Here is an 11,731-nt window from a genome sequence, read left to right as displayed (position 1 = left end):
TCAAAAAAAAAAAAAAAAAAGAGAGATCAAGAGTGCAATGAGCCATGATCGTGCCACTGCAAACCAAGCTACAGACTGGGAGAAAATATTTATAAACCATATATCCAGCAGAGGACTAGAAAATATAAGGAACCCTCTCAACTCAACAGTAAAATCACAGTCTAATTAGAAAATGGGCAAACATGAAGACATCTAACTAAAGAATATATACAGATGACAAATAACACATGAAAAGATATTCATCATTAAACATCAGGGAAATGCAAATTAAAACCACAATAAAATATCACTACACATCTATCAGAATGGCTCTAGTTGAAAATAGAGACAACACCAGGTATTGGTGAGAATGCAGAGAAACCAGATCATTCATGCATTGCTGGTAGGAATATAAAATGATAAAGCCACTCTCGAAAAGTTTGGCAGTTTCTTTTAAAAACTAAACATGTGGAGTAGTCTAGGTTGAAAATGACGGCAGTTGGTGTGTCCTGGGTTTCTTGTCTGCTGGGTCGGTCCGGCCCACAGCTGGGGTGGCCTATGTCGAGTGGCGCCAATGGCGAAGAGGGATCAGCTCGCATGTGGAAGACTCTCACCTTCTTCGTCGTGCTCCCTGGTGTGGCAGTCAGCATGCTGAATGTGTACCAGAAGTCACACCACGGAGAGCACAAGAGACCCGAGTTCATCGCCTACCCTCATCTCCGCATCAGGACCAAGCCGTTTCCCTGGGGAGATGGTAACCATACTCTATTCCATAACCCTCATGTGAATCCACTTCCAACTGGCTACGAAGATGAATAAAGAGAATCTGGACCACTACCTGGGCACCAGGGACCACAGCACTGGTTTGGACCATTACTCTGCACATGGACCAGAAAAAGTATACGGGACCTTAAGCTCATCTTCTTGTATCAAATGATGACTGGTATACTGGTCTTCCATCCCTTTGCTTGTGGCAGGAGATGGCTTAAATAAATAACTTAAACTTAAAAACAAACAAACAAACAAAAAACTAAACATGTGGCCGGGAGTGGCGGCTCATGCCTGTAATCCCAGCACTTTGGGAGGCCGAGGTAGGTGAATCATGAGGTCAGGAGTTCAAGACCAGCCTGGCCAAGATGGTGAAACCCTGTCTCCACTAAAAAATACAAAAAAGAAAAAAAAAAAAAAAAATTAGCCAGGCGTGGTGGCAGCTTCCTGTAATCCCAGCTACTCGGGAGGCCGAGGCAGGAGAATTGCTTGAACCTGGGAGGTGGAGGTTGCAGTGAGCCAAGATGGTGCCACTGCACTACAGCCTGGGTTACAGAGTGAGACTCCATCTCAAAAAACAAACAAACAAAACAACAACAACAACAAAAATACTAAACATGCAGCCAGCCTTGGTGGCTCATATCTGTAATCCCAGCACTTTGGTAGGCTGAGGTGGGTGGATTACCTGAGGTCAGGAGTTCAAGACCAGCCTGGCCAACATGGTAAAACCCTGTCTCTACTAAAAATACAAAAATTAGCCAGGCGTGGTGGCACACACCTGTAATCCTAGCTACTCAGGAGGCTGAGGCCGGAGAACTGCTTGAGCTGGGGGGGGGGGGCGGAGGTTGCAGTGAGCCGCGATTGTGCCATTGCCCTCCAGCCTGGCCGACAGAGCGACACTCTGTCTCAAAAACAAAATAAAACAAAACAAAACAATAACACTAAACATGCAACTACTACATGACCCAGCAATTGTATTCCTGGGCATTTATCCCAGAGAGACAAAAACTTATGTTCAACCAAAAATTTATACAGAAATATTCTTAAAAGCTTTACTCGTATGAGCCAAAAACTGGAAGCAGGTCAGATATCCTTTAACAGATGAATGATTAAACAAACTGGTAAGTTGGTACCAAGGAATACTACTCAGTAATGAAAATAAATGTACTATTGATACACACAATAATTTGGATGAATCTCTAGGATATTATGCTGCAAAAATAGTCTCCAAAGGGTGCATATTGTATTATTCTATTTACATAACTGTTTTTGAGACAGGGTCTCACTTTGTTGCCAGGCTGGAGTGCAGTGACACAATCATGGCTCACTTCAGCCTTACCTCCTGGGCTCAAGCAATCCTTCTACCTCAGTCTCCCGAGTAGCTGGTACCACAGGCGCATGCCACCATGCCTGGCTAATTGTTTAACTGTTTTTTAGAGATGAGTTCCCATTATGTTGCCCAGGCTGATCTTGAGCTCTTGGGCTCAAGCAATCCTCCTGCCTTGGCCTCCCGAAAGTGCTGGGATTAGAGGCATGAGCTGTGCCCAGCTTTATATAACATTTTAATTTAATTTAATTATTTTTTTGAGACAGAGTCTCACTGTGTCACCCAGGCTAGAGTGCAGTGGCGTGATTTTGGCTTGCCGCAACCTCCACCTCCCAGGTTCAAGAGCTTCTTATGCCTCAGCCTCCCAAGTAGCTGGGATTACAGGCATGTGCCACGACACTGACTAATTTTTGTATTTTTACCAGAGATGGGGTTTCACCATATTGCCCTGGTTGGTCTCAAACTCCTGACCTCTAGCAGTCTGCTGCCTTGGCTTCCCAAAGTGTTGGGATTATAGGCATGACCCACCGCAACTGGCCTATGCAATTTTTTTTTTTTTTTTTTGAGATGGAGTCTTGGTCTATCACTTGGGCTGGAGTGCAGTGGTGTGATCTTGGCACACCACAACCTCTGCCTCCCAGGTTCAAGGGATTCTCCTGCCTCAGCTTCCCGAGTAGCTGTGATTACAGGCGTGAGCCACCAAGCTCAGCTAATATTTTGTATTTTTTTTTTTTTGAGACGAAGTCTCGCTCTGTCGCCCAGGCTGGAGTGCAGTGGCGCAATCTCGGCTCACTGCAAGCTCCGCCTTCTGGGTTCACGCCATTCTCCTGCCTCAGCCTCCCGAGTAGCTGGGACTACAGGCGCCTGCCACCACACCCAGCTAATTTTTTATGTTTTTAGTAGAGATGGGGTTTCACCGTGTTAGCCAAGATGGTCTCGATCTCCTGACCTCATGATCCGCCCACCTCAGCCTCCCAAAGTGCTGGGATTACAGGCGTAAGCCACTGTGCCCGGCCTAATTTTTTGTATTTTTAGTAGAGATAAGGTTTCACCATGTTGGCCAGGCTGGTCTCGAACTCCTGGCCTTAAGTGATCCACCCACCTTGGCCTCCCAAAGTGCTGGGATTACAGAGGTGAGCCACTGCGCCCTGTCTATAACATTTTTAAGTGACAAAATCTTAGAAATAGAAGATTGATTTAGAAATGGGGGCCGGGCGCAGTGGCTCACGCCTGTAATCCCAGAACTTTGGGAGGCTGAGGAGGGTGGATCACGAGGTCAGGAGATCGAGACCATCCTGGCTAACACAATGAAACCCTGTGTCTACTAAAAAATACAAAAAAAAAAATAGCCAGGCGTGGTGGCGGGTGCCTGTAGTCCCAGCTACTCGGGAGGCTGAGGCAGGAGAATGGCGTGAACCCGGGAGGCCGCGCTTGCAGTGAGCCAAGATAGCGCCACTGCACTCCAGCCTGGGCAAAAGAGCAAGACTCCATCTTAAAAAAAAAAAAAGAAGTGGGGGCCAGGCACAGTGGCTCACGCCTGTAACTTTGTGAGGCCAAGGCAGGTAGATCACCTGAGGTCAGGAGTTCAAGACCAGCCTGACCAACATGGAGAAACCCCGTCTCTCCTAAAAATACAAAATTACCCGGGTGTGGTGGTGCATACCTGTAATCCCAGCTACTCAGGAGGCTGAGGCAGGAGAATCACTTGAACCCGGGAGGCAGAGGTTACAGTGAGCTGAGATCACGACACTGCACTCCAGCTTAGGTGACAGAACAACACTCTGTCTTAAAGAAAAAAAAAAATTGCATAGACCAGGCAGGGTGACTCACACCTGTAATCCTGACACTTTGGGAAGCTGAGGCAGGCAGATCGCCCTAGGTCAGGAGGTTGAGACCAACCAGGGCAATATGGTAAGACCCCATCTCTACTAAAAATACAAAAAAATTAGCTGGACGCAGTGGTGGGCACCTGTAATCCCAGCTACTCAGGAGGCTGAGGCGGGAGATTTGCTTGAACCCGGGAGGCAGAGGTTTCAGTGAGCCGAGATCACACCATTGCACTCCAGCCCGGGCAACAAGAGTGAAACTTGAAAAAAAAACAAAAACAAAAACAGAGCAGCACCAGGGATCCCTTGCGATGTTGGTCTACCACCACAGTCAATTGTGGTGTTAGATACACAAAACTACATTGGCGATAACATTTTAAAGCTCTTTTTTTTTCGAGACAGTGTGTCATACTGTTGCCTGGGCTGGAGTACAGTGGCTCGATCTCAGTCCACTGCAACCTCTGCCTCCTGGGTTCAAGCTGTTCTCCTGCCTCAGCCTCCCAAGTAGCTTGGATTACAGGTGCCTGCCACCATGCCCTGCCAATTTTTTGTGTTTTTAGTAGAGATGGGGTTTCACTATGTTGGCCAGTCTCAAACTCCTGGCCTCATGATCCACCCACCTGAACCTCCCAAAGTGCTGGGATTACAGGCATGAGCCACCNCTGGCAAATTTTTTTTTTTTTTTTTTGAGACGGAGTCTTGCTCTTTTGCCCAGGCTGGAGTGCAGTGGCACAATCTCGGCTCACTGCAAGCTCCGCCTCCCTGGTTTACGCCATTCTCCTGCCTCAGCCTCCCGAGTAGCTGGGACTACAGGCGCCCGCCACCTCGCCCGGCTAGTTTTTTGTATTTTTTAGTAGAGACAGGGTTTCACCGTGTTAGCCAGGATGGTCTTGATCTCCTGACCTCATGATCCGCCCGTCTCGGCCTCCCAAAGTGCTGGGATTACAGGCTTGAGCCACCGCGCCCGGCCCCTCGCCTGGCAAATTTTATAGCTCTTTTTTTTTTTTTTGAGACGGAGTCTTGCTCTATCGTCCAGTCTGGAGTGCAGTGTCGCCATCTTGGTTCACTGCAAGCTCCGCCTCCTGGGTTCACTCCATTCTCCTGCCTCAGCCTCCTTAGTAGCTGGGACTACAGGTGCCTGCCACCATGCCTGGCTAATTTTTTGTATTTTTTAGTAGAGACGGGATTTCACCATGTTAGCCAGGATGGTCTTGATCTCCTAACCTTGTGATCCGCCCGCCTCGGCCTCCCAAATGCTGGGATTACAGGCATGAGCCACCACGCCCTGTCTATAGCCACTGTGCCCAGCCTATAGCTCTTAATACACACACACACACACACACTCACACACACACACGTACAAGTAAAACTAGGGAAATTTGAATGAACTTTAGTGATTATATCAATCAGTGTCAATGTCCTGGTTGTAATATTATACCATAGCTTTGCAAGATGTTACCATTAAAGGTAACCAGGCAAAGTGTAAAAGAAATCTCTATTATTTTTTACAACTGCTTATGAATTGATAATTATTTCAATGAAAGTTTCAATTAAAATCTAGGAGTCTGGGGCAAGTTTCAATTGACCCCCAAATTTCTCCCGTGTCTATCCTCAGCTACCAAATTGCACTTAGCCCTAGAATGTACATGTCTTTCCTGTCGGAGGCACCTCTGACTGGAAATTCACTATTCCTATAGTGGTAGGATAATTTATTGACGCCCAGGGAGTTTTGTTCTCTCAAAACTGTGGGAGCTTGGTGAGAAGCACAGTCATTTCCTCTCTACCCAGGCAATTCTGGGTATTCTTGCCCTGCAAAGAATGATCACTAGCATCTTTGTTTCTTAATCACTCAAGGCTCCTTTTCCATCGAGGTGGTAAAATCCATGGTTTCTGAACAGGTAGAGCCAGGATTGGGATTCCATCTTAAGAAGCCTTGGAAGAGAGGTGGGTTTCTTTGGAAGGGGCAGTATTTGCATGTGGGAGGGCTAAGGGCCCCTGTGGAGGCTGGGCAGTCTGCACTAAGAGAGGAGGCTCCTTGGTAAACTGAGGGATGGGATGGCAGCAGGGGCCTAGCAATCATGGCACTGCAGGTGAAGAACATGCACCCAACCAGACAGAACTCTTGTCCAACCTGAGGAACTAAGAGGACCAGAATTATATTTCCCAAGAATCAGGCAGTTGAAGGCTAGAAAGAGATTAATCTGCTTTAGAAGAAAAAATGAAAAAAAAAAAGAAAAAATAATTTTCTTGCATCTGTATGTCATGGACAAAAATTTTACAAACCAAAGGAGAGTGGATGCTACATCTTGGAAAGGCTTTAAACAATAGCTAGAATCTGCCTGTAATCCCAGCACTTTGGGAGGCCGAGGCAGGCAGATTACAAGGTCAGGAGATTGAGACCATCCTGGCTAATACTGTGAAACCCCGTCTCTACTAAACATACAAAAAAAATTAGCCAGGCATGGTGGTGGGTACCTGTAGTCCCAGCTACTTGGGAGGCTGAGGCAGGAGAATGGTGTGAACCTGGGAGGCGGAGCTTGCAGTGAGCAGAGATCGAGCCACTGCACTCCAGACTGGGCGACAGAGTGAGACACTGTCTCAAAAAAAAAAAGAAAAAAAAAAATAGCTAGAATCTGCCAGCTGAAACCTGGTACCTCTCAGTCAATGCAAAAAGAAAATGTGCAACTTCTCTGAGCAGTCCTATTAATTAAAACAGCTTTAGACCTAGGAAGAACCATGAGATTTGACATTTATATAACCTGAATCCAAGACACAGATTATGCTACTTGGGGCTGCTGCTAATGCTAGTAAATTTTTTGTGTAGAAAATCCTTACATTGATCTGCAGCCAAAACATGTCCCTTACATGTCTGTTCCTGAGGAATGAGTTTACCAGATTGATAGGATGTTCCAGTCTCTGGGAGGAGAGCTGCCACTGAGGGCAATGACAGACATACAACAGGAAGTCTCTGGGTTGCTTCTCTTTCTGTACTTCCCACATCCCATCACTCTCAAAAGGGAGGTGGCCCTGGATGGACAGTCTGGAGCTGCATCTGGGCCTGGCTTGGTAGGCTGTAGCAGGCAGCCCTTGCAAGTGCATATGCTAAGGAAGTTCAGTTTCCATAAAATAGCAGCCTCCAGGACCCTGGTCTCAGCCTGGGAAAGCAATTCATAGAAAATCCAGATGGCAGATCAAGTTGGACCTGGCAAAAGGCTGGGAAGCAAGAAGGTGCAGTGGGTGGTACCTGTTTCAGGCACCCCTTCACGTCCCTCTGGGCCTTCCTCTACCCAGCTGTTGCTCTGGAGGCTGACCTGACTGCACTCAACACTACGCTCCCTTTGTTCTGGCCACCAGGGAGCCCTGGGAGGAGATGGAGGAAAAGAGAGAGGAAGTGTTTCTTCTCTTGGCTCCCTCCTAGGCCACCTCCCACCTGGCTATGTCTCTCTACCTAGGATTACTGCTCCTGTCAGGGTGACCCTTTCCATACCTTTATCTCTTTCTTGATTCTAGAAGCCATGCCTCCCCCTTGTCCCTTTTGCTCAGTGGTACTAACCACTTGGTTGCTAACAGCCTGTGGGACTGCCTTTATCTGAGGCTGTCACAAGCAATCCTTTGTAAACGTAACCTTCTGAGTTCTGCTGAGTATGCTTTTTACTATTGTGACTGATTTATTTTTATTTTATTTCGTTTTTTGAGACCGAGTCTCACTCTGTCACCCAGGCTGGAGTGTGGTGGTGCCATCTTGGTTCATTGCAACTTCTGCCTCCCGGGTTCAAGCAATTCTCTCTACCTCAGCCTCCTAAGTAGCTGGGATTACAGGTGTGCACCACCATGCCCGTTTTTTTTTTTTTTTTTTTTGAGATGGAGTTTTGCTCTTGTTGCCCAGGCTGGAATGCAATGGCACTATCTGATCTTGGCTCACTGCAACCTCCACCCCCTGGGTTCAAGCCAGCATCTTGCCTCAGCCTCCTGAGTAGCTGAGATTACAGGCATGCGCCACCAAGCCAGGCTAATTCTGTATTTTTAGTAGAGATGGGGTTTCTCCATATTGGTCAGGCTGGTCTTGAACTATCAACCTCAGGTGATCCACCCGCCTCGGCCTCCCAAAGTGCTGGGATTACAGGCGTGAGCTACTGCGCCTGGCCTATTTTTTTTTTTTTTTTTTTTTTGTATTTTTAGTAAAGATGGAGTTTCACCATGTTGGCCAAACTGGTTTCGAGCTCCTGACCTCAAGTGATCCACCTGCCTTGGCCTCCTGAAGTGCTAGGATTACACGCGTGAGCCACCTTGCCCAGCCATGACCCTGATTTATGATACACGGTGCCCCTTCCTTGTCTCCAGGCCTGTAAGTAGTAAAGGGTCTATGGCCCTGTATCCCTTTCCTGTTCTCCAGAAGCCTGTTATAGCCACTCCAGGCTACCTGTGCCATCACTCCTTTCCAGTATTCCCTGGCCAAATGTGTAGGCCAGTACCCAGCTGCCTCCTGTACCACTTCCCTGACCAGAGGAGGCCTCCTACTAATTTCCAAGGCCCTGGACTGTGAAGCTGGCTGTGGGATGGACCATGGGCTTTCTTAGCATCAAGGAATCTGAATGTGAAGGTAGTTGTCAGCAAAACTCAAAGCTTACTTCCTGGGTTCTAGAGGCTGTCTGCCTGTAGCTACCCACCCCAGCTAGGCCTTTACCCTTTGTCCATCTAGAAAGGGCAGTGAGCAAGACGGTTCAGTTTGGCACTCACTCACTACCCTGTCTGTAGGGGAAAGATCTGACATCTCAGAGAAGAAAGGTAAAGCTCGTCCCAGGGATAGGTGTCAATACAGCCATGGAAGGGATGAGATGATGCTCTTGGGTTCTGGGAGAGGCAAGAACTGGTCCAGTCACCCCCACTGCCTTTAGGTCTGCCTTGTACCTGACATCGCTGCAGGAACACTGCTGGAGGCTGGGGCTTGGCTGCAAGGCGGTATTCTCTAGCACTTTCACTCTTGAATTGGCTTCTGTAGTGCCCATAGAAGCCATTGTTGTGCTATAACAAGACAGGAATGAGGATAACTCACTCAAATCTCGACCATGGGTCCTAGACCTCAGGGCCCCAGCTGAAGGTTCCTGGAAAGCCAGACCAGAAGCCCCTTCTGGAAGTTCCTGACAGAAGAGAAAGAATCTAAGGAGTTAGGACACTCCTGGAGATGGACCAGTATAGAAGTGTCTTCATCCATCATTGGGACAGTTGAACTCAGCTGTAATGACCCACTTGGGCTATGCATGTGTAGGGAAGGAGTGCCATTCATTCAGAGGAGAGAGTTGTGGGCAGGACCACTGATCAGGGGTGTGGTCCTTCCCTAAAGAGCAGGGGAAGAAATCCCCTTTGTTGTTCTCCCCACAGTTTTTTGTTTTTTGTTTTTTTTTGGAGACAGAGTCTTGCTCTGTTGCCCAGGCTGGAGTACAGTGGCACAACCTCAGCTCACGGCAACCTCTGCCTCCCAGGTTCAAGTCATTCTCTTGCCTCAGCCTCCCAAGTACGTGGGACTACAGGTGCCCACTACCATGCCAGGCTGTTTTTTTTTTTTTTTTTTGAGACGGAGTCTTGCTGTGTCACCAGGCTGGAGTGCAGTGGTATGATCTCAGTTCGCTGCAACCTCTGCCTCCCTGGTTCAATCAATTCTCCTGCTTCAGCCTCCCGAGTAGCTGGGATTACAGGCACCCACCACCACACTCGGCTAATTTTTGTATTTTTAGTAGAGACAGAGTTTCACCATGTTGGCCAGGCTGGTCTCGAGCTCCTGACCTCGTGATCTGCCCACCTTGGCCTCCCAAAGTGCTGGGATTACAGGCATGAGCCACTACGCCTGGCCTGGAGAGGATTTCAGAGAGAGGAACTGTCAGGAGACAGAAATAAGCAACTATCAGAGGTTCAAGAAAGGGGCTATACTGTGCTGATGTCATTATGTGGACACTCTGTGGATGATCATGTCTGGGAACTCCTATGGCCCAACCTCTTTGTCCTAAGTTCTCCCTGGAGAGGATGGGTGTGTCTGGCCCTCTACAATTATAACCCTGAGCAGAAGAACCCGTCCTAAGCCTACCCTCTGGCCATGACAATGGGCTATTTAACACGACTAGAAAGCCTCATATCTTTCCATCCAAAGACATGGATCACTTTGTCTGTCTATCCTTCTCTGTCAGGAACCCCTCACTCTCTATTCAGGTTAGTTCAACAGTATTTATCGAACCTTTATTGTCTTCCAGGCATGGGGCTGAGCATGGGAAATACAGATGGACAAAAACACAGTATTTGCCCTCAAAATGTTCCCAGACTAGAGAGCAGCCAAACTCCAAAAGTTTGGGGGGCTCAAACAATTAACTAGGAATAAATGGGGTGGCTAGAGGACTAGGAGTTTCCACTAGCTTGCAGGAGACCATGATGCATGGAAGGGGGCAAAGTGTTAGGAAGACTAGGCAGCCTCCAGGGGTGACCTCAAGATGGTGGAGAGGAAGTGGGAAGCTCAGGGTCCTATTCCAGGTTGGATGCCAGATGAAAACCTTTTCACTTCACTGTCATGACTCAGTCAGATTTTGGGTACAATCAGAGGGCCAGGGGCCAGGATTAACATAAAGTGCACTCTTACCCAGGAGCCTACTAACGCACTTTGCATCTTTCCAAGAAGGGAGCAGAAAAGGCAAACTTCCCTCTTGTCTTTTTGGAGGATGTCTTCAGGAAAGAGAATCTCTGGAGGTCAATTCTTTTGTTGCTTAGTGACAAGGGAAGGTTGTGACTGCATAATGCTGCTGCTGTTTGTTGAGGTAGCACATGGCCTGTTGCCCCTGTGTCCTTACTGCCCGAGTTCTTCTCTGTGAGAAAAACCTGCCCCTTGGCATTAACAGCCTGAAAGAGCCCTTATGTATAGAAACACACAGGGCTCCATGGTAGAGTCTAATGGATTCGCAGCCAATGAAATATTCAAAGAACATTTTAAATGCGGGCAAATCCTGCATTTAAAAACCTATGCATTCATACTGCCAGGAATATAAATTTAGAAAGCATTCCATAGAGTCAGAAGAAATGTTAAAGAGTTTGGTGGCTTTTAGGATAAAATTACTGCTTCAGAATAGGCTTTGCCAATTTATCTCTTAGGAGTTTGTGGTGACTGAGAATGCTAATCATGACAGGTGAATGTTTCAAGGGCCGAGTAAAGGAATAGAGTATAACAGAAGAACAGAGAAGGAACTTGCAAAGATTTGACATTATGGTTCCATTCTGAGCTACCCTTGGACAAATTATTGACTGAATTCTCTCTTATTTGTAAAAGAGGGACTTAAACAGTTCACCCCCTTTAGTAACCATGGTGGCTCATGCCTGTAATCCCAGCACTTTGGGAGGCCGAGGTGGGCGAATTGCTTGAGCCCAGGAGTTAAAGATCAGACTGGGCAACATGGCGAAATCCCATCTCTACAAAAAATACAAAAATTAGCCAGACATGGTGATGCGCACCTGTGGTCTCAACTATTCAGGAGGCTGAGGTGGGAGGATTGCTTGATCCCAGGAGGGTGAGGCAGCAGTGAGCCATGATTGTGCTACTGCATTCCAGCCTGAGAGACAGAATGAGACCCTGTCTCAAATAAATAAATAAATAATACAAATATACAAAACAATGCTATGATTTATGGATATAAACATATGAACTGGCTGGGTGTGGTGGGTCACTCCTGTAATCCTAGCACTTGGGGAGGCCAAGACAGGCAAGTTGCTTGAGTCCAGGAGTTCAAGACCAGCCTGGTCGATATGAGACCCTGTCTCTATTTTTACATAAATAATTTTGAAAATATAATAATTAAAA

At 47.3% G+C, this 11,731-nt stretch overlaps 1 protein-coding gene and 1 pseudogene across 3 annotated transcripts in view; one reads left to right on the top strand and one right to left on the bottom strand.

The window, feature by feature from the left end:
• Window positions 1–11,257, bottom strand: part of CIMIP7 (ciliary microtubule inner protein 7) — a 15,623-nt gene extending 4,366 nt beyond the window's left edge. Inside the window, exons 1-2 of one of the 2 annotated variants that reach the window (XM_017868095.1) lie at window positions 10,523–11,251; window positions 8,809–8,922 (exon numbers count right to left, since the gene is read on the bottom strand). In XM_017868095.1, the coding sequence (XP_017723584.1) occupies window positions 8,809–8,922; window positions 10,523–10,549 (141 nt within the window). In that variant the 5' untranslated portion in view covers window positions 10,550–11,251. Of the gene's footprint in view, window positions 1–8,808; window positions 8,923–10,522 lie in introns of both variants that reach the window. The other variant, XM_017868096.1, reaches the window with a different exon arrangement.
• Window positions 394–990, top strand: LOC108526999 (cytochrome c oxidase subunit 6A1, mitochondrial pseudogene; annotated as a pseudogene). Its single transcript, XR_001884661.1, has one exon. The product of XR_001884661.1 is annotated as a cytochrome c oxidase subunit 6A1, mitochondrial pseudogene (transcript).
• Window positions 11,258–11,731: the final 474 nt, after the last annotated feature.

This window comes from Rhinopithecus bieti, unplaced genomic scaffold (assembly GCF_001698545.2).
Source record: "Rhinopithecus bieti isolate Rb0 unplaced genomic scaffold, ASM169854v2 scaffold_3875, whole genome shotgun sequence".
NCBI classification, from domain to species: Eukaryota; Metazoa; Chordata; class Mammalia; order Primates; family Cercopithecidae; genus Rhinopithecus; species Rhinopithecus bieti.
Note: the sequence above shows the minus strand (reverse complement) of the source record. Positions and strands in the feature narration are given on the sequence as shown.